Here is a 22,393-nt window from a genome sequence, read left to right as displayed (position 1 = left end):
TGGTGGAGCCCTCAGTTTCATCTTTGCCTCGCAAAGCTAACTCAAACACTCCGCAAAACTTCACACACTGGATTAGCCGGCTGAGGATGTGGCGGTTCTTGCTAATGTCGTAGTAAATATATTTGTTATAGTGAATATGGAATATGATATGTTGAGTAAAATGTTGTGCTAAGATCTATTTAGGTCAGGAGCTGGTTATAAGTTCTGTTCCTATCCAATAACAATGGACAAAAGGGTCCTATCTTGTCAGCCTTGTCAGCAGGTGGCCAAGGACAACACCCACGCCATAGGCCTCTCAGTTCTTCCAACTCACGAGTTCTTGCTCTGAGGACACACACACACACACACACACACACACACACACACACATCATCACTGTTAAACACACACACACACACACACACACACACACACACACACACATCATCACTGTTAAACACACACACACACACACACACACAAAAATCCCCTCTCTTAGGCTGAACATTTGAAGACAGAGAGACCCGACTCAGAGCCAATGCAACAGTGACAGTAGCCTGGAGGGGACCTCGCCCAACTCATCAGGACCAATCAGAAGATCAGAACTACTAGATTCAACCTACTTCATTTATTGCATAAAATGTCTGCACACAATGTTTGGGGCTCTCTTCAGATAATAATAATAATAATAATAATATGCCATTTAGCAGACGCTTTTATCCAAAGCGACTTACAGTCATGCGTGCATACATTTTTGTGTATGGGTGGTCCCGGGGATCGAACCCACTACCTTGGCGTTACAAGCGCCATGCTCTACCAGCTGAGCTACAGAAAGTGGATACTCATGGATGCGCATCGCAATTGTAAAATGTCAACACAATTGGAGACACCACGTCATTTTTGGGAGACATGTTATTGACAGTAAACTATTGTAGATGCGACTGCTAACTAAATAAAACATTTTAGCTGGCTAGCTAATCATCTTAGCTAAATGTGGGGCAAACAATTCAGTTATTTACCGTTAATTTGAGGGATTGGGGTGAAAGAAATCGAGTTACATAGTGATACTTTACGATATACTGTATTGACAATATCGCAATATTTTAGCGCTAGTTGGCTGTACCTGCACCAAAACACCATTATTGTTCCTTCATAGCTTGTTCTCAATCTTTTCACATTGGGAGCCAATTTGTTTTCAGCACTTTTATTTCCATGACTGATCAAAACTCGTTCTCATGGCTTTCTGATCCCTCTGCAACAGACATATGGTGCGCAATAAAATCACAGTATCGAATCGCAATACGTATAGAATCATGAGACTCGCAATGCTGATGCATATATCTTATCGTGAGGTTCCTGGCAATTCCCAGCCCAAGTTCATTTGCCACAACAAATCTCTTCGCTAGCAAACGCGATGTCTTCTCCAAAACGGCAATGTGTCTCCAGCAATGTTTACTTTTTTGACGTTCTATGGCATCTCCACTTTCCAAGCATATATGACCACATGTAATATTTTGGTAAGTGATGCAAATAGTGAACTATGTAGGGCCAGGATGTAAAATATATGTAGCTGCAGCAATTTCTCTTATCTGATATGGTAAGTAATGGGGCTTAATTTATAGCTCCCTAAGAGTTTGATGAACGGGTCCGTGCACGCGATTCCAGATATCTTTACCTCTGAATAAACTGCCTTTATTATACCATATCCACCCTGTCCAAAGTCTCTACTTGGTCTCAGTTCTCCAGTAAACTTGTGATTATCAACACTAACCTCATCGTTGTGGCGGCGGACAGCTAGCCTGTATCCCTCATCAAGTTGAGTGGCAATGTTATTTTTCCGTTCAGTACCAATTTTTGGAAAATCCTCGGGTGTAGAACTTTCCGCCTTTAGTAGAAACCTGTTGAATTATTAAATTTGGTCTGGGAGGTCCTAATTGTTTCGTTGCCAATTTATCTTCATTTGTTCGCCGACAAAAAGGAACTTCTTTCAAAGACACAATCCGCTCTTTTCTCAGTTACGTTCATGGTTACGTTACGTTACGTATGATGAAAGCGCGTAAGTGCAAGCCCTCAGACACCCATAGAGATTGTATTGAAGGCTCTGAAATTTGAAAAAAATAGATTTTACATTAGAGGCTATGAGAGACTTCTGGGCGATTTTCAACCTGACTGAAATCGCCCCCAAAAGGGGGGAGCCATTTGAAGCACGACTTTAGCCTGATTCGACATTTAGTGGCAGTGTGGCACTGTGGCAGATCAGACGTATAGATTACAACACTGATAACTACTGTTGCCGTGATATAATTGATTAGAAAAAAAATCCCTTCCTTTTCCCGTTTGGCAGTGCGTCGCCCATATCGCCCTATTGAACAGGCCGCCCCTGGCTCTGGGTATTCATTAACATTGTCTCTCACCTTGTTCCAGCCTTCTTTCGCTTAACACCTCTGTCCCTCACTCTCAGTCTCCATATCTGTATTTTTCCCCACGTGGTGTGAGTAGCAATTTGGACTCACTCATTTCCTCCTCTGAAATTAATAAAGACTGGCCATTGGGTGAATTATGCCATTCTCTGAAATGAATTGTGGCGCTGCAGGCCATTAGGGTGAATGATGTCATTCTCTGAAATGGATTGTGGCACCATAGGCCATTTAGTGAATAATGTTTGTAAAGAATTCCATCTTTCTTTTTATCAAAAATAATTTCCCTGAAGGGTATTGGCCTACTCCCAGTAATAATTGTAAATCAATGTTTATGTAATTTATGTACCTAATTTATGGGCAGTGAAAATGTAGAATACACAAAGTCATACACAAACGTTAGTGTATGTCAAACTCAGAAAAGTGTGTATTGCTGATGAATCCGGCATGAGGGAAGCCCCATTGACTGACCACACACTTGCAAAGAAACCCAAAGCCTTAGTTTAGTTTAGTGAAAGCAGAACAACAACGGGAGGGAGGAGGATCAACTTGTTGGAAATACGTTATTTTGTGTCTGACTCTGCAATCATTTCTTTGTGTGTATTAGGGAATTACTGAAGTGATCATGGTAAACCCCTAGATGTATACTGTCTGATACTACAGAGACTAGATTCAAGCAATGGCCTGCAAGAGCAACTATAACAACAAAATGTATAGCATGCCTTGAATACCAACAATCATGAGCATAATCGTGTGTCCAAAATTGTGTGCGTAATTACTAATGCGCATTGAACCTAACCATGATTATTCTGTCCGTTTTATGAAATAACAGAAAACCCAGTGCAAGATGTTGTTGTTTTCGATGGGAGCACAATACAAGTGGTTAATTTTCATGCTTCTATTTCGCTCTCACTTGGTCTGTTTATTTTCATAGCGGTGACGCAAACAGTCCACTCCTCCTATGGGCTCGTCAGGCTATCACGCGGACGGGATTCGCCAGCCTTTTTGGTTGCTGTAGCTGCGCGCTGTCGCCTTCGTGGGAAGGCGGGGGCGGTATAAAACCCCTTTCCACCACAACACTCGTTCACTCTGGTGGAGGAAAGTGACATTAAAAGGGTGCCTCAACGTGGCATCCTAGAGAGAGACCCCTCTATTTACCAACAGCCGTCACCACACTGTACCGTCCTGGCACACTTAGTACTCTCCGAAACGACCCTACCTCGACTAATAAATGAGCAGCATAGGCACCAGAGAAATAAAACAAGTGAAAGACACGGATCATTATCCGAACGAGGAGAGAAAAACAACGAATCATTTTCGGAATCATATGTAGGAAAAGCGCACGGATCGTCGTCGCAGTTGCCTTCTCAATGCATACTCTTTGTGCTCGAGGAACGATGAAACCAGAGATTAGCGCCGCGGTCGGATTTCTGTCGAGATTTCTGCGGATAAAAGGACACGTAAATGACCGACAGCTTCAGTCATTCAGCGCAAGTTTACAGGATATCTTGTCAGGTAAGACATGTGTTTCTCGTTTTCTCCTACGTTTCCTAGGCTACTTTAGTTCATGACCTCTGTTGATGTTGTGTCTTTGTGTGTGTTTAATAATATAATTGTAACGAATTGTTGTGTTTTAATCCCTTACGGAAGGGGATTTGGGTCTCTCTTTGTTCACAAACTAACACAAGCGCACCAAAGCGCCCCCCGATCATTTGCTCACGGAAAAAAGAGACACAAATAGATAGTGAACAATAATCTTCAACACAAGCGTCGATCGAATCAACCATTTTCTATTCTGATACCTCGTCGCTTTACTCATGTTTCGAGCTTAGTTACAATGCAATAACGCGGAATAAAGGCTGAGTTAAAATGTAATAACTTGGCCTGACTTTATTTGTTCCAACAAGGAAGTGCACCTTTCGGTAGCAGCAGTTCAGTTGGTCGATAAACTCTTACCATAAAGAATGGGGTATTCAGTCCCCAGTGAATTGATGTAGGCTATGGAATTACGTAATGCAGACAAGAAAACGTAGGAGGATATTAATTTGTTCAGGCAAAAAAATATATATAACATTTCAATCAGGAAAATAACACTCATAGGATTATGATTATCTTTCTTATAAGCGTATTATAGCCTACATTGTTTACTCGATCCTCTTGAGCGAGCCTCAATCGAATCGAAATTAGAGAACGAAAAGGTAAATAAGAAAATGCAGAATAAATAGCCGTATAGATTCCCTCCGTTAACGAACATGTATGAATAAAGAAAAGCTTTATTATTTTTTATTTTTTTATACAATCTGTTCCAATGTAGACATTCTAGCTAAATTAATACCTCTGTAAAAAGGACACATAAATAGATCGACACAGCCACTAAAACTATGCGTCATTGACTGCATTTGTTTTTGTACAAACCACTGAAATAAATTATTATTTATATTTCCTGTTGTAAATATACAGACAGAGGTTTTAACAGTCTAAAACTGGCATACATCTGCCACATAACACCAAGTGTCTGTCCTTCTAAGCACTGAACACCTACCTCATGACCTCAATTTTAACATGTTTTGCAACAGCTGTATCATCTGCAAAACCATTCACGTTCAAATTCATATAATTTTAGAGCGTTTCAGATGTAGGCTACACATTTAGCGTATCAGGTTAGAAAATGTTTTCTTTCTATTCAACACAAACTCTTAGTTTACAATGCTATTTTCAACTAACACCATTTTCCGAGGCAGTGGCTTTGTTTGTGCAGGTTTTGCATAGAAAAGGGGTGGAAGCTGTAGTCTGAGCATAGCTCTAGGTCAGTACACTGTTTGTAAACAGCCAAAGTTGAAGGCAGACTGAGCAAAATGGCCGCTGTCAGAGGGGAAGTGGTAGCAGTGGGGTTCGGTCTGGAAGAGGATATCATAGGGGGAGGAGAGTAGGAAGGACATAATCTAATCAAAAAAGTTGCAGAGGGGCTTTGTGAAGTGGCCGCCCTCCTCCTTCACCCCCATTTTTCATTCGTCTTCAGAGTGAGCATAAGCAACACTGCAAATTTACCGCCGCCTCCCTCCCCCCCGGGCCGCTGCTGAAGTAGGCCAACCATCTCACTGTTGTCCGCTTCATTATCACAGCCTATTGTGTCTGTGTGTTCAATAAACAGGCTTTGTGTGTGTATATGGGGGAGAAGGGGGACTTGCTCTAAATATCATGATTGAAACTGTGATCATTGCCTAACGGTAGTTAGTTACCCATTTTGACTTCCTGTTTACCAGTAACCTGCTTAACCAAGGATTGAGCTTTGACACAATCAGAAACTGCCATCATTCTGCCAACCACACCACCACAAACCAATGGAAATCACCCAATAACACACCAAACAAAGCCAACTGTGTATTTAATATTTAATAAAAAGCCTCCACACATTTTATTGCCTAATAATGTCCTTAGGGCACGTGGGTTTAAAGAAGCACTGGAAAACTACTTTATTTAAATAAATACAAATCTGAAGATATATAGTTGAAACTCATCTGTTTACTTTTCTAGCCTCTCTCCCTCCCCAGTTCCCTGGTTTTAGAATAGGCCCCTCCGCTCTGACTGTTCTCAGCAGCCCTGGGGGCACGTAATTGACCAACGTGTCTTTTGTGGTGCAAAAGATCATCCTATTCATAACTGCCTTGTGCTTTTTCACAAGTGCCAAGCCCTCTATTAGGCTGCAATACACAGCGTTCTGCTGATAACACAAAGGAGACATTATCTACCAGAGGTGTTGTGCAGGAAGGGTGTTCTCCGGGCTCTTGCCTAGTCCAGAGGCTTTTCACAGCAGACAGGCAGGCAGCACATTCAGTTTAGCCGCTATGCACCAATGGGGTAACTCGATACTGAGGAGTCTTAAGTGGAGAAAATAGGGCGATTGGTATCACACGCACACACAGATGCATATCCAACACACACACACACACACAGTACATATACTGTATATATACAAACACACACTAGACACAGTAAATGTGAGTATTGTTAGAGATGTTAGGTTAATTTAGACTTATTTTTCCCTGTTAGGCTACTGTTATACTATGAAAGCAGCAGTCATGCGCGTCTTCTAAAATGAGTTAATGGGGAAGGATTGAGAACTCTTGTCTTTCTTGTGTTCTCCTTAAAATGAGTAACGTGACCTCTTCCCTGTCTCTCTCTTTTCTTCCAAACTATTTTGTCACTTAACGCCCCTTTAAACATACCATACGAATGATACCACACTGAATCACCAACGGGTATGTGGACACACTCGCCACATACACACAAGGTCTGGCCATATTAAATGGGACGGTGTGGGTTTAATAGGAGGTGTTCTCCAGCCCAGATTGCTGGCCAGGACTTCACCATCTCAGTGTTGTTGTTCAGCTCTGTTCGATGGAGGACTTTGTGCCGCTCGGCCAGGAGGGGATTGTGCAATCAAACGGCTGCTTATCAGCCCCATAAGCAGACACTTATGGTTTTTTACTGCGCTACAAACAAAGCCTGCCCCTGTCTGCAGTCTGTTTTACACACACATACCGCACACACACACACACATTAGTAAGTGGAAACTTACAGGAGTGTGCTAAGTAGTTGGTCATTATATCATGTAACCCAAATACCAATATAAATAGTTTATGCTTTATTACATGGTAATAGGAATAGCAGATAAAATATTCCAATGGAATCATCTATTACCTACAAAGGAATAAAACCTTTATTAAATCAAAAGAGAATCTAAAGCAACAATACTTTTCCATAATAATTACTGGAGGGTGTTTAGGACAGTAAAACATAATAATTATTGCAGGGTGTTTAGCACAGTAAAACATAATCATTATTGCAGGGTGTTTAGTACTGTAAAACATTTTCATTATTACTGCAATTTTCAATGGAATCATGTAATTTATTATCTCTAAGTAATCCATACCACAATCAAAAGATACATCTAAAGTAATAACATTGATAGATTAGTTATGTGTGCTTAGAACATCATAAACAATTATTACCTTTGACCCCTGCAACTCTAAAATAAAATAAAACTTGATTATAGTTTGATTTGAGATACAATTACTTAAACTCCAACTATGCGTCATCCAGTTATTTTTCCAGTTATTGCTTGTATATACCCCAATTTATGACCTTATTCAATGTTTATCAAAACACATGCATCCTTATCTCGCATAACACACACACCCACACACACACTAGGAACTAAGGCCGATCAGGTGCAGACAGCTGTGCACCCCCGCTTCCCCCTCAGATAAGACTTCTGAAAGTAGCAGAGATTTAGCTTACTTGCTCTCACCAGACAACGTCTCTTACTTCTCTCCCTCTTTCTTTCTCTCCATCTCTCTCTTGTCTCCTCATACAGTACTGCACAAGCTCCACTATAGGGTAACCGTAGAACAACAGTCAACCCCTCTGTGCCCTTTTTTGGCAATACAAACAATACCATGGTAACCTAATAGTGATCCAATGATGATGAAACTCATGGTAAGCCGATAATAACCTCTCTCTTTCTCCACAGAGCAATACAAGCACCACTGGTTCCCCGACAGGCCATGCAAGGGCTCGGGCTACCGCTGCATCCGCATCAACCACAAGATGGACCCCCTGGTGGGGCAGGCGGGCCAGCGCATAGGCCTGACCATCAATCAGCTCTACCTGCTGCTGCCCAGTGAGCTCACCCTCTGGGTGGACCCCTTCGAGGTGTCCTACCGCATCGGCGAGGACGGCTCCATCTGCGTGCTCTACGAGTCCCAGCCGGGGACCCTGGCGCCGTCGGGAGTCGGCGTGGTCACCTCGGCCCCCATGGTGGACAGTCACATCAGCTGCAAGGAGGCGGCGGGGATGCTGGGCAGGACCAGCCCTTCCAAAGCCTACAGCATGATGACTGTGTCCAGCTAAGGGCTGCCACCCGCCACGTCGGGTTGTGGGTTTCGCCCTAGTTGGTCGATGGCAAACCTTTTTAAAGCTAAAGATAAATAAAATGAAAAACAGAAAAAAAAAGATGGAGAAAAAGCAGAGGATGTGGCCTATCGTCCAGGTGAAACCTTGTAGGTTTGATATTTCTTTCCTCCTTCCTCACTCCATAGTCTGTTATGTTGTGTTGTGGGATCTACCGGAAGCTTTGTTGTTTTTTTTCACGGAGAGGGCTGTGTGGAGCATGGAGCTGTTGGGGGCAGCTAAAACCAACCAAGAAACCCGGACAGAGAAACAGCGCGGTGAAGGGGCTGCTTTTTGTTTTAGTTTTTTTTACACAGGTCTATCAATGTTGACTTTGCACTTTCTTCTCCACGTGGTTACTATGGGTACCATGTCACCACCATCCCCACCACCCTCTCAAAAGTGTCAAGGAACTGCTGTCAAGAACCATACCGTTGAAATTCAGCCTTTTATCTACTTTCTGTTGTTATTGGGTGTACTTCCTGTCTAGGAAGGAAGTAAAGGGGCAGAGGTCTAGACTGTGCCTGTTCTTAGGTCAGTCATTCTCTGGGGAAACGCCTAAAGTAATTTTCTTCTAAAACCAAGTTTTTGGACCATAGGGCATTTTTTTTACCCCCAGAGGCTGCCCCAATATAGGGTTGAACCTCAGCACTCCATATACCAGCGTCGAGCTTCAGGAAGCCCCTCCCCCTCCATATGGAAGTTCAGTGGAATGCGCTGTGACACCTGTTGCTAAGGACAGTAGCGTGTCACAGCGCACCTCACCAACACCCCCAACCATGTATGTGTAGCTTTCCGGGAAGGGCAGGGGATTTGTCCCCTCCCCTTCGATGAATGTTGGTTTGAAATTCACAATCAAGTTCTCATTTTGTTTATATTCCTCCATCCCCACCCTGACCTTTTGCCCTCACCAAATTCAAAGTGTAGCACTATAATTTCACAGAGATCTGGATAATTTGTTTTGGTTGTTGTGGCCCTGTCAGAAGAAATTACATTGAATGCACTTTGACATTTAGATTGTGTGGGATGTGTACTTTTAGAGGAAAACCCTCTTCATTCCATTCACTCGAACGTCGTCTTTCATGAGTTCCCCTCCTTTTCTTTTGTGAATTGCTCACAGCTCTTACGTCAGGCTAGACCCCTCTCTATAGAATAGGGGCGAGTAACTGAAGGTCTTAAAAAGATTTCACACTGTAAGCATTTCATTCAGACCCGTTCAGGTGTTGATAGGTAGGTGCGGTTTGGTGTCGTGTCAGGTCAGGCGTTTGTTGTCCGTTTGTAGAACTCTCTGCAGCAGTCGAGGGGTGTGTGAGTGGAGCCAAAGGGAAGTCTGTAGGCCCCTGACTGTTTCTATCCAACTCAAACTCAATGGCCTTGTCAGGCTTTCGCATCTGTTTTTGTTAGACATTGTTCTTGTCTTTGTGAGTGAAGATGGGTCCAAGGCTTTCAACACCTCTCCTTTTTTCTGTCTCTGAGTTTGGATGAGGGGTGCATTGTCCAACGTAGGACCTCAATGTTACACCTATGAGCCATTCTCTGGAGAACCGAGAGAGAGAACCAGCCTGGTTCGAGGTGCTGCTGGACCCTCTCTGGAGGTGTCAGGGCAGGCAGACACAAGAAGCCCCTCTGGTGCCACATATCACCCCCAGCCTAGACACCCCCCAGCCAGCTAACCAACCAGCCAACCCCTCCCCCCAATAGCAGTACGGAGTTAGCAGTGACACATATCATCTTTCCTCGCCCCAGGGGAGGGAAGGGGGGTGGGGGCCAGGGCCGGACACTCTCATCCAGGGCAGCTACAATCCCTCCGGCCCCCCTCCAAACTAACCTCCACCCAACCAACCCCCTCTTGGTGGTGGAGAGCAAAGCCAGCACATGCACTCAGCGCACTCCGTCTGCACTGGGGAGGCCATATAGAGACAGGCAGCAGGGAGAAGTCAAAGGTTAGGAAGTAACGGTACACAGTTTACATGCGTGCAATAGGACGATGGTGCTGTCAGTCGTCCTATAGCTCACTCCTGATTGGCCGCGCCGCAGACAGACAGACGATTTGACAGGCTGTGGGGTTTTGGGGCTTTTAGCCACTAAGCTGACCAGGCTGGGCACCAGCCCATCAGACCTACATGTGCTGCTTTAAGCTCTAAGTACAGAGGATCATGGGTAATGGATCCGTGGTTGTTGACGCACTGCACACACTATCCTCCCTCATCCACTCCCCTCCTCCTCACTGTCCTCCCCCTCTCCATCTCTCCTGGAGTTCATTCAGCAATCTGTGAAAAAAGCAGTGTCTCCACATGAGCCAGATGGACAGGTCTGAGAGAGTAGCTCAGAGCTTTGTTGTTGTGGTTGAAAACCAGCTTTAAAAAAACCTTGCAGCTCCTCTATTGCTTCGATTATGCCAGCTATCAATGTTGGACGTAGCAAGTTGTTCACCCCCCACACCAATTTTAACAGACTTCATTTTTAGACCTACAAAAAAGGAAACAAAGCCGAAATTGTTTGATCCCCTTCTCAACAGTAACACCACCACCAAAAAAGATGGATTTAGTCCACAATACTGGATCTGTAAAAGCATCCATTCAGCCTTTGCGCACATAGGTTTCAGAAACGTTGTGAAAAGTGTTTTTGAATAGTCGGAGGTAATAGCACATAAAATGCACTAAATATGTCAAGTGAAGTTGTGACATTTTTGAGACGCGAGGAGTCTCTCCTGGAATGTATTGCCAAACTCAGGCCTCTGACATTCAATAAAAAACCCTTATGGAAAAGTTATGCATGTTAAGACGTGAAACGGGAAGGGAATAGTCGTTTTGTGTTTTTGTCAAGCTGTCATCGATGATTTTTGAATTATTGCCACTTTCACATTTAGGGTGTTTTACATATTATAGAAGCTATTGCAATTGTACGACATATGGTAGAACACATGCATAACATTACACAATGGGAAGTGCCGATAATTTGTTTTGAGGTGTTTAGATGTATTCCTTTTGCATTTCATAGTTTTAACATGGATAACTATTTTCATAAGTGAAGCCATTTGTGATTGGAGTGTTGGCAAGGACCAAGTTGTTTTGGTAAAATAAATATCAGTTTCCATGCCCTGTACTGATAGACTTATCCTTTGGTTTTTTTAAACTTACAAAACAAGAAAAACTTTTTAAAAATCTGAGCGTACCCAAGATGAAAAGCTGTCTACTCTACCTTGTGATTTCTCATGTCAGTACATCTTTATTGTGTTCATTTTCTTTTCCTTGGGTATGTTGTGATGAACTGCTGTAAATTTGTACAGTTCATGTAAATTGATTGTGCGAAAGTTGTACAGATTTCTATATTTTGGAAGAAAAGTTTTTTTTTCTCTGTAATAAAATATTTCCTATCTTGGCAACGTATTCCCCGTGATCCTAGTCTTTCTTTTTGCGGGGAATGAGAATCCATCGATGAACGGGAGTCAATATCCAAACAAAATTAATGGTGTAGTCTTCTGTCAAAATGGCAGACTGAAATCTATTAAGATACAACAGAAAATGAAACAGGCTGTTAAAAGCTCAAGTATTATTCAGAGTTACTGTTATTCGTTAGGCTGTTATTTTGAATGTAGAAAAGGGTTCTGTTTCATGTCATCTCTTACTGCACATCACAGGAGGCTGCAGAGGGGAGGACGGCTCATAACAATGTCCGGAGCGGATCCAATGGCATCAAACACCTGGAACCCATGTGTTTGATGTATTTGATACCATTCCACTCATTCCATTCCAGCCATTACCATGAGCCCGTCCTCCCCAATTAAGGCGCCACCAACCTCCTGTGCTGTACATAGAATAGGCTCCAACAATGAGATGATATACAGTAGGATTGCACACAACACTTTCAATAATAAGTGTCATCATTTCAATAATACACAAAAATAGAATGGTTTAGGCTGCCTTGTACCGAACAGATAGTATCCTACATGCCAGGAATTCTGTATTCTTTCGCAAAAATGCATAGCATGCTTTAACAGATACATTATATACAGTTTATGTTTTTACTCTGTAGTTACTGTGGTATAGAGCCACTGTAGAGTGGAGTGTGACAAGACTGTCTGGAACAGGAAGTATCCTTGGTCTGCTGGTCCTGGAATATGGAGACTGCTTCTGTGACGTCTTTTCTGTTCTATCTGAACCAGCCAGAAAACTGATTTTGAAGCGTTGTCTCAGGTTAAGACCTTTCACAACTTGGGGCTCGGCTTCTCAGACTGCACAAATCAATTTACTCAAAGCCCACATTATATTTTCATCCTAATAGAAATGCATGTGGCTCCATCGTCAGGTCCCTGAGAGGATAAGACAAATAGATAGATGGTGTATGCACAAGGAAAAGTGCTGTCTACACACGCGCACAAACACGCACGCACACACACATACACAATCAACCCCCCCCACAGAAAGAGCTGACTTCACAAAACATTACTTCTGGATTAAGACTGCAATCTCTCCAGCCCTCTGACTCCCTCAGGTTGCCTTGCAGCCAGCCTCAAAAGAAAAACATTTGAGCTCCATTTCGACAGAGACAAAATGGGAAGAAAGTAGAAGCGCGGGTTAGGCAGGAGCCGAGGGGGTGGAAGAAGGCCAGCCGAGGGTTCCAGGGCAGGCTTTAGCTCTCCACACATAGGCCAGGGATGAAGCCCAGGAGAGGGGGAACGTGGGTAGTGCAGTCCAGAGTGGGATTCAGTCAGTGTTATTATTCAGTGTTAAAAATGTCTGATTGAAATGTGATATGTTGAGTGGGGAGGTTTTTGTGGACACATATTAGGTGTGGGAAAAGATTGTTGTAGATAGAAATGTTGGTAGCACTTTACTTAAAATAAAGTGTTACCAAAACGTTACATGTAGAATTGAAAGATTGTTGATAGATACAGTTGATGTCGGAAGTTTACATACACCTTAGGCAAATACATTTAAACTCAGTTTTTCACAATTCCTGACATTTAATCCTAGTAAAAATTAGTTAGAATCGCCACTTTATTTTAAGAATGTGAAATGTCAGAATAATTGTAGAGAGAATTATTTATTTCAGCTTTTATTTATTTAATCACATTCCCAGTGGGTCAGAAGTTTACATACACTCAATTAGTATTTGGGAGCATTGCCTTTAAATTGTTTAACTTGGGTCAACCGTTTCGGGTAGCCTTCCACAAGCTTCCCACGGTAAGTTGGGTGAATTTTGGTCCATTCCTCCTGACATAGCTGGTGTAACTGAGTCAGGTTTGTAGGCCTCCTTGCTCGCACACACTTTTTCAGTTCTGCCCACACATTTTCTATAGGATTGAGGTCAGGGCTTTGTGATTGCCACTCCAATACCTTGACATTGTTGTCCTTAAGCCATTTTGCCACAACTTTGGAAGTATGCTTGGGGTCATTGTCTATTTCGAAGACCCATTTGCGACCAAGCTTTAACTTCCTGACTGATGTCTTGAGATGTTGCTTCAATATATCCACATAATTGTCCTTCCTCATGATGCCATCTATTTTGTGAAGTGCACCAGTCCCTCCTGCAGCAAAGCACCCCCACAGCATGATGCTGCCACCCCCATGCCTCATGGTTGGAATGGTGTTCTTCGGCTTGCAAGCAACCCCCTTTTTCCTCCAAACATAACGATGGTCATTATAGCCAAACAGTTCTATTTTTGTTTCATCAGACCAGAGGACATTTCTCCAAAAAGTACGATCTTTGTCCCCATGTGCAGTTGCAAACAGTAGTCTGGCTTTTTTATGGTGGTTTTGGAGCAGTGGCTTCTTCCTTGCTGAGCGGCCTTTTAGGTTATGTCGATATAGGACTCGTTTTACTGTGGATATAGATACGTTTCCTCCAGCATCTTCACAAGGTCCTTTGCTGTTGTTCTGGGATTGATTTGCACTTTTTGCACCAAAGTACGTTCATCTCTAGGAGACAGAACGTGTCTCCTTCCTGAGCGGTATGACGGCTGCGTGGTCCCATGGTGTTTATACTTGCGTACTATTGTTTGTACAGAAGAACGTGGTACCTTCAGGCGATTTTCCCATGATGTCAAGCAACGAGGTACTGAGTTTGAAGGTAGGCCTTGAAATACATCCAAAGGTACACCTCCAATTGACTCAAATGATGTCAATTAGCCTATCAGAAGCTTCTAAAGCCATGACATCATTTTCTGAGATTTTCTAAGCTGTTTAAAGGCACAGTGAACTTAGTGTATGTAAACTTCTGACCCACTGGAATTGTGATACAGTGAATTATAAGTGAAATAATCTGTCTGTAAACAATTGTTGGAAAAATGTGGAAATGTGTGGAGTGGTTGAAAAACGAGTTTTAATGACTCCAACCTAAGTGTATGTAAACTTCAGACTTCAACTGTATATTGTGTAGTGGTGAAAGTTAGCCTACATATAGAGTAGAGTTGAATGGCTCGCAGATAAAAATGTTGTGTAGAGTTGAGAGATCATTGTAGATTATGTGTAGATCTGAACAATTGTTGCAGATAGATATGTTATCGTGTTGAGCTAAATTGATTCTCAATTCTACATGACAGAGATTCATGTCTGCTCTCCCCAGCACATTTTTATCTGAGTGTTCTGTAACGTTACACGGTCATGAACGCGACCCGAATAGCTTGTTTAAATAGAACCAGGTCAGAGATTCACTGGGTGTGTCTGGCATTCAGGCCTGTGGTGTGTTTTATATGAAAATGTTATCTTGGGAAACACTAACAAGCCAACACTAACAATGACGGAGGCCTTGCCAGCCCAACATTGATCTGGATTTCGCAAGAGTTTCGCAACTCCATTTGAGCAAGATGTTTTTCATGGTCGTCTCTTTAAAAAAAAAATGCCACTGCTCTACGGCTGCCAACTTTTTAGCACTGTTGTTGCATTAACATGGATAATACATTAGTATATGAACGATGCTTGCATAACAGAGAAAGACAATGAAATAAGGCCTACAATGTGTTTTACGCTTATGATACGTATATTTGGCAGTAAGAATGAAAAAAACTAGGCCTAACAACACTCAGCACTTGGCTGTTATGTCATCTTCTTGTCATCATGTCTAACTTCCACGGTAATTGCTGATAAAACAAATATGTAATGTCTCTCCCTTCTTCTCACACAACGACAAAGCAGACTTTGTAGAGATCAGCCGATTAGTCAGAGGCTGATGGAAGGTGTGGTTGATTATTATGTAGAGATACTGTAAATAGAAGGGTTAGTCTAAAGATTTGGAAAGATCAGGTCTCGACTGGTTAACCCGGTTATTGTGGGAAAGTAGGTGCATTTCACTTCAGGTAGATTCCAGTGTTTGTGTTTAATAGTTAGGTTGTGTTTGGTTGTGTTATTGGCCATTCATCACATCATTTAATGGATGAATGTTGATGGATTGAGAGTGTGTGTATGTACTCTAGGAGAGTGTGTGTATGATTGTGCTGCAAGAACAAAGGCAGGATGAGGGAATGTTATTCCAATGCATGTGTGTGTGTGCACTAACGGGGCGAGGCAGACATCTGGAGTCCTCTCTGTTGCCAGCCGTGTGTCAGAGTTTACAGGACGTCTGGCCCTCCTGACGTTTTTGTGTGTGTGTGTGTGTGTGTGTGCGTAGGCCTGCAGGAGTGTGTGTGTGTCCCTCCTTCAGTGGCCATTGTTTAGAGGACAAAGGATGTGCTGCAGCTGCTCTAATTACAGTCTTTCTCAGGTGTGCGACCACAGGGAGAGAGTATGTGTGGGCGGCCGTGCGCACGTGTGTTCCCTGCACAGTGGTTTGTACTGTCTGTATCTGTGAGTACATTACCACATATACATGTGTTGGAGTCTATTTATTTATGTGTTTGTGTGGGTATCAATGACAGACAAAGGCAACTCAATCCCCTCTGATGCAGGCCAGGTTGGGCTAGTTTGTCTCCAGGGTCTACCTGTCTCTCTGTCTGTCTGCCTGCCTGTCTGCCTGTCTGTCTGCCTGTCTGTCTACCTATTATCCCCACAGGCACTGTTCACTCCTCTGACATCTGCCTGATGGCATGGCCATTTCATCATCCTACTGATGTAGAGGGAATAACCAGGACAACAGGGTTGGGGAGAACAACAGGGAATAACCAGAACATCAGAGAGGTTGGGGAGAACAACAGTGAATAACCAGGACAACAGAGGTTGGGGAGAACAACAGGGAATAACCAGGGCAACAGAGGTTGGGGAGAACAACAGGGAATAACCAGGACAACAGAGAGGTTGGGGAGAACAACAGGGAATAACCAGGACAACAGAGAGGTTGAAGAGAACAACAGGGAATAACCAGGACAACAGAGGTTAGGGAGAACAACAGGAAATAACCAGGGCAACAGAGGTTGGGGAGAACAACAGGGAATAACCAGGGCAACAGAGGTTGGGGAGAACAACAGGCAATAACCAGGACAACAGAGGTTGGGGAGAACAACAGGGAATAACCAGGACAACAGAGAGGTTGGGGAGAACAACAGGGAATAACCAGGGCAACAGAGGTTGGGGAGAACAACAGGGAATAACCAGGACAACAGAGGTTGGGGAGAACAACAGGGAATAACCAGGACAACAGAGAGGTTGAAGAGAACAACAGGGAATAACCAGGACAACAGAGGTTAGGGAGAACAACAGGGAATAACCAGGGCAACAGAGGTTGGGGAGAACAACAGGGAATAACCAGGGCAACAGAGGTTGGGGAGAACAACAGGGAATAACCAGGACAACAGAGGTTGGGGAGAACAACAGGGAATAACCAGGACAACAGAGAGGTTGAAGAGAACAACAGGGAATAACCAGGACAACAGAGGTTAGGGAGAACAACAGGGAATAACCAGGACAACAGAGAGGTTGGGGAGAACAACAGGGAATAACCAGGACAACAGAGAGGTTGAAGAGAACAACAGGGAATAACCACGACAACAGAGAGGTTGGAGAGAACAACAGGGAATAACCAGGACAACAGAGAGGTTGGAGAGAACAACGGGGAATAAACCAGGACAACAGAGGTTAGGGAGAACAACAGGGAATAACCAGGACAACAGAGAGGTTGTGGAGAAGAACAGACGTGACAAAGCCATTGGCCAGCCACACCATGGAGGGTGCAGGGAGGGATGGAGAGAGGAGGTAGAGAAAGAGAAAGGGGGAGGAAATAATAGGAGTGAAGGAAGAATGGATGGATGGATAGAGGGAGTGTGGAAGGGTTGGATGAAGGCGAGTGACTGATGCAGGAAGGGAGGAGGAAAGGAATGTACAATTGGGAGGTAAATAAGTTTTAGCGTCACCGCGTAGCTTCAGCCGCTAGCTCGAGTCTTGTGGGATAGACACGAGTTACACAAGGCTGTTTGAATAGGTCAGAACAGGTGCCACTTCTCTCTTTAATCAACCTGACTCTGACTGGAGGCTGTGTGTCAGAGAGGGAGAGTGTGTATGTATGTGTTCTACGTGTATGGTGCATGTATGTGTCTTTTTCTGTATGTTTTTGCCTGTAAGAGCGTCTTTTGTATTTGTGTGTCTGTGACTTCGGTGACTTGTCTGCAACATGTGCAAGCCGAAACGGCTCATAGGTGCAGGAGCCTGTTTCCTGTTTCTGTAGCGTGAGGCAGCTTGATATACAAGTACAGCATCTGGACAGTACGCTAGTCTATCACAGGGCCTTACCCAGAATCTATCTCCTTAATGCTGAGTGTCAGGCAGAGACGTACCGGGTCCCATTTTAACTGTCTTTGATATAACTCTGCCAGGGATCGAACTCCCAACCTTCTAATCTCAGGGGGGACACTCAAAGGCCACTGATATGGTCTAGTTACGGTACCCTAGCTATACTCATATCACGTTTTCCTCCAGTGCATTGCTACCGTATAGATTTAGACTGGGGTCAGAGGCCAGGCCATCACTGGGTCAGATAGGCTGCAGCAGCTCTATTTCAGGAACATGTGTGGTGAGTCTATCAATAGGATATGAAGATGGTGTTATAAGGAGAGGGTGACTTGACAAGGTTTCCTCAACTCCAGTTCGATCCAGTCCTGGCTAGGGGTCCAATGTGTATGCAGATTTTGTATTACAACCAGGTCCTCTCATAACTAAGACTTGGTTTAAAGATCAAAATCAAACTATTTCAACTAGTACAGCTATTTCAAAATATGACACGTCTGACGAGGTTGAGAGAGGGAGAAAGAGAGAAAGGAGAGAGAGAGAGAGAGAGAGAGAGAGAGAGAGAGAGAGAGAGAGAGAGAGAGAGAGAGAGAGAGAGAGAGAGAGAGAGAGAGAGAGAGAGAAGAGAGAGAGGGAGAGAGAGGGAGAGAGAGAGGGAGAGAGAGAGGGAAAGAGAGGGAGAGAGAAGAGAGGGAGGGAGAGAGAGAAGAGACTGCAGGGTGTGCCAGTGAGACAGTCTGTCTATCCTGTGTGTTTTTATCCTGTTGAAGTTCAGCTTGATAGTGAGTGTGTGTTGGTGTGTGTAGTCACTGGATATTCCATATGTACATTGTATCTGTACATTTGTAGGCTCACTGCTGTGCTTGGCATTGGTATTGGGGTCCTAAGTTAGAGTACTTACAGATAAGCCCATCTAAGACACAGGGGATATACAGCCTGTGGTCTGCCTCTACATACTCTGTGGATTCAGTGGAATCAGTTAGCCCCACTGACCCACTCACCGCCCACAGAGCCAGCCCTAAATATAGAGCCAGCAAGAGGCCCTCTGCTTGGGGCCTAGCCACGCATGCACGCACACACACACACACACACACACACACACACACACACACACACACACACACACACACACACACACACACCTGCCATTCATACACAGCAGGACTGAAGGTCATTTGCCTCTGTGGACTGTGGCCTTCTGCTAACTGGGAGAAAAAACGCAAAGAGGAGGAAAACCAACCAGTCATTTCACAAAGATTTTGTCAACAGAAAGAACTCAAGGTTCAGTTCCTCAAACTCTCCCATACTTTTCTTTCTTCACTGTCCTATGATACCCATATTGCACCATTATGGAAAGTTGGTTTATCCTAGGAGTGTGTTGAGTTGAAATGATGCACAGTTACTACACTAACTCTATTCAGCCTCTCAAGTTTTGTAGAACTAGATGTTGCTGGTTTTGTTAATACTGAGTAAATGGAACTGACAGATTGAGGATACGTAGGCCTATTTGAACATCCATAAGTCATTCAAGTATTATATCACATATCCAAGAATTAGCCTAGCAACCACATTAGTTACTGTCAACTCTGAGTTCTGACATGTAGAGTTGGAGGAGGGCAGAGAAGAAACGCCAATCAAAATCTTACAGCACGTGTTTAAAGCCCCGTTGCTGGTAAACAACAGTCACACCTGCATGTTTTCTATCTGAATATGGGCCATGTGCTTGTTAGTTCTTGAGAGGCATGGGGGAGGTTTTCAGAAAAACTGAGAGGAAACTCACGAACAAGACTCTTCCTCTGTTTCCTGTTGTCGTACCTCAGAAGACACCACAAGATAGAGAGAGTGAAAGAGAGAGAGAGAGAGAGAGAGAGAGAGAGAGAGAGAGAGCGAGAGAGAGAGAGAGAGAGAGAGAGAGAGAGAGAGAGAGAGAGAGAGAGAGAGAGAGAGAGGGGTGGAGAGAGAGAGAGAGAGAGGGTGGAGAGAGTGAGAGAGAGAGAGAGAGAGAGAGAGAGAGAGAGAGAGAGAGAGAGAGAGAGAGAGATGGAGAGGGATGGTGAGAAAGACGGTAAGAGATGGAGAGAGGGATGGTATATTAGACATGGTGATAGAGGCAGAGAGAGATGGAAACAGAAAGAGAGAGGTGTGTGTGTGGGGGGGGTACTGATACTGTACTGAACACAGCTGACAGACAGAGAGAGGTGTGTGTGTGTGGGGGTTACTGATACTGTACTGAACACAGCTGAAAGGAAGTGGTCATAGCCACTGACTCGTCTTGCTGTGCTGAAACAGAGCTGTAAAAATAACTGCAGAAAAGATAAGCTGCTGCACACACACACACACACGCACGCACACACACACACACACACACACACACCCTTGTATCACACAAAAAACACATATTATACAGCACATAGAGTACCACACGGTGCAGAACAAAGCACAACCTGACCTTACAGAACTCTCATAACAGAGAGCTAGTCTAAACAACACCCTGGCCTTACAGAGCTCTCATAACAGAGAGCTAGTCTAAACAACACCCTGACCTTACAGAACTCTCATAACAGAGAGCTAGTCTAAACAACACCCTGGCCTTACAGAGCTCTCATAACAGAGAGCTAGTCTAAACAACAACCTGGCCTTACAGAGCTCTCATAACAGAGAGCTAGTCTAAACAACAACCTGACCTTACAGAGCTCTCATAACAGAGAGCTAGTCTAAACAACACCCTGGCCTTACAGAGCTCTCATAACAGAGAGCTAGTCTAAACAACAACCTGACCTTACAGAGCTCTCATAACAGAGAGCTAGTCTAAACAACAACCTGACCTTACAGAGCTCTCATAACAGAGAGCTAGTCTAAACAACACCCTGACCTTATAGAGCTCTCATAACATACACCCCTGAATTGGTTTACAAGCTGTATTATTATACACCTTTAACAGTATTTTTTACGGGTCTTATCGTCTTTTCTCTTTTATGATGCGCTGTCTAGAGATTACAGTTGTGTATTGCGATGGTAGACCAGAAATGCAGACTGTATTGCACTTAACTAGTCATATCTTCATTGTTGTGTGGTCATAAAATACATATGATATGATTTACAACAGGAATATATTTTTCCTATCTAACCTGCAGTGTTTCTGAGAGCCTGTCAAATAATGCAGTGCCAATTCTGCCAAAACATTTGTGTGAAAAACAGCTCTGACCTAAATAAAGGCAAGCAGCGTGCTTAATGAGTAACTGTAGCTATCTCATTCCCCTATGGGAGATGGTGGTAACTCATTAACTTAGACTGTCATACCATGAGAGAAACAACCATTTAAAACCTGATAACATTCCAGAATATACTTATTTTGAAGTGTGTGTGTGTGCATCCGTGCGTGTGTGTGTTTGTGCACCAGATTGTGTGTGTTTGTCTGTGTGTGTGTGTGTGTGTGTGTGTGTGTGTGTGTGTGTGTGTGTGTGTGTGTGTGTGTGTGTGTGTGTGTGTGTGTGTGTGTGTGTGTGTGCTGGTATGTCATTGAAAGATTATGCAGAAATATTTAATGGACTGAGTGAGCAAGTTCAACAACAGTTTGAACTAGAACAATGAAGACTAGACAGATGGACATCAACCTTACAAACTCCAACATGCACAGAATCTGCAAACATTCACATTTCTACAACTGTTAATCAATAGGTGTTCTTAGTTGGGTATGTGCCACTGTTTTAATAGTGAGATCGAACGATTGCCACGTTTCAGGTGGGTTAATACGAGCTTAATCCAGAGAGAGAGAGAGAGAGAGAGAGAGAGAGAGAGAGAGAGAGAGAGAGAGAGAGAGAGAGAGAGAGAGAGAGAGAGTGACAGAAAGTGCTAAACATTCGTTTTTAATTTTTTGGTTTTAACCATATCCCAAACCTTAACTTGAGGAGGAGCAACCCAGGGTGTCCAAAACACCTCGAAATGTTATGTTTGGAGTAACGTGGATAAAAGTCAGAATCTGAAGTCAAATTGGTCAAAGCAGGAAGAGGGGGTGCGAAAAAGAGAGAACAACTTCTGAAGACATCTGCTTCACTTCTCTTCTCCTCCTCCTCTTCCTCCTCTCCTTCTCTCCCACCCTCCATTGTGTTATTATTGAGTCTCTCTCTTTTGGCTCCTTACTGCTATTCCACCTTGGTTGGGGTTGTTTTTACAGCTCTGAGTGCAGTGAGTTGGAGAACAACTGGGCCACATTACTTTACAAAGCAGCCGTTAAAATGACTGTAGGCTTAGACTGGGTTCCAGTCATAAACAGCTCTCTTTCAACTCTTCATTTCTTTTCCTTTGTGGCCACTATAAGGAAATACTTATTAGGTCAAGAATGAAGTACCATTGCATTACAAGTACATCGTATTATAGCAGGTAAGTACACTT

The 22,393-nt window shown here is 43.6% G+C and overlaps 1 protein-coding gene across 1 annotated transcript; it reads left to right on the top strand.

The window, feature by feature from the left end:
- The first annotated feature begins 3,465 nt into the window (after positions 1 to 3,465).
- LOC121543423 (protein BTG1-like) lies at positions 3,466 to 11,737 on the top strand. Its single transcript, XM_041853281.2, has 2 exons — positions 3,466 to 3,911; positions 7,930 to 11,737. Exons 1-2 carry the CDS (start codon positions 3,767 to 3,769, stop codon positions 8,307 to 8,309), a joined length of 525 nt encoding a protein of 174 aa, XP_041709215.1. The 5' UTR covers positions 3,466 to 3,766; the 3' UTR covers positions 8,310 to 11,737.
- Positions 11,738 to 22,393: the final 10,656 nt, after the last annotated feature.

This window comes from Coregonus clupeaformis, chromosome 11 (genome assembly GCF_020615455.1).
Source record: "Coregonus clupeaformis isolate EN_2021a chromosome 11, ASM2061545v1, whole genome shotgun sequence".
In the NCBI taxonomy this organism is placed as follows: domain Eukaryota; kingdom Metazoa; phylum Chordata; class Actinopteri; order Salmoniformes; family Salmonidae; genus Coregonus; species Coregonus clupeaformis.
This window is presented reverse-complemented; position numbering and strand designations above follow the sequence as displayed.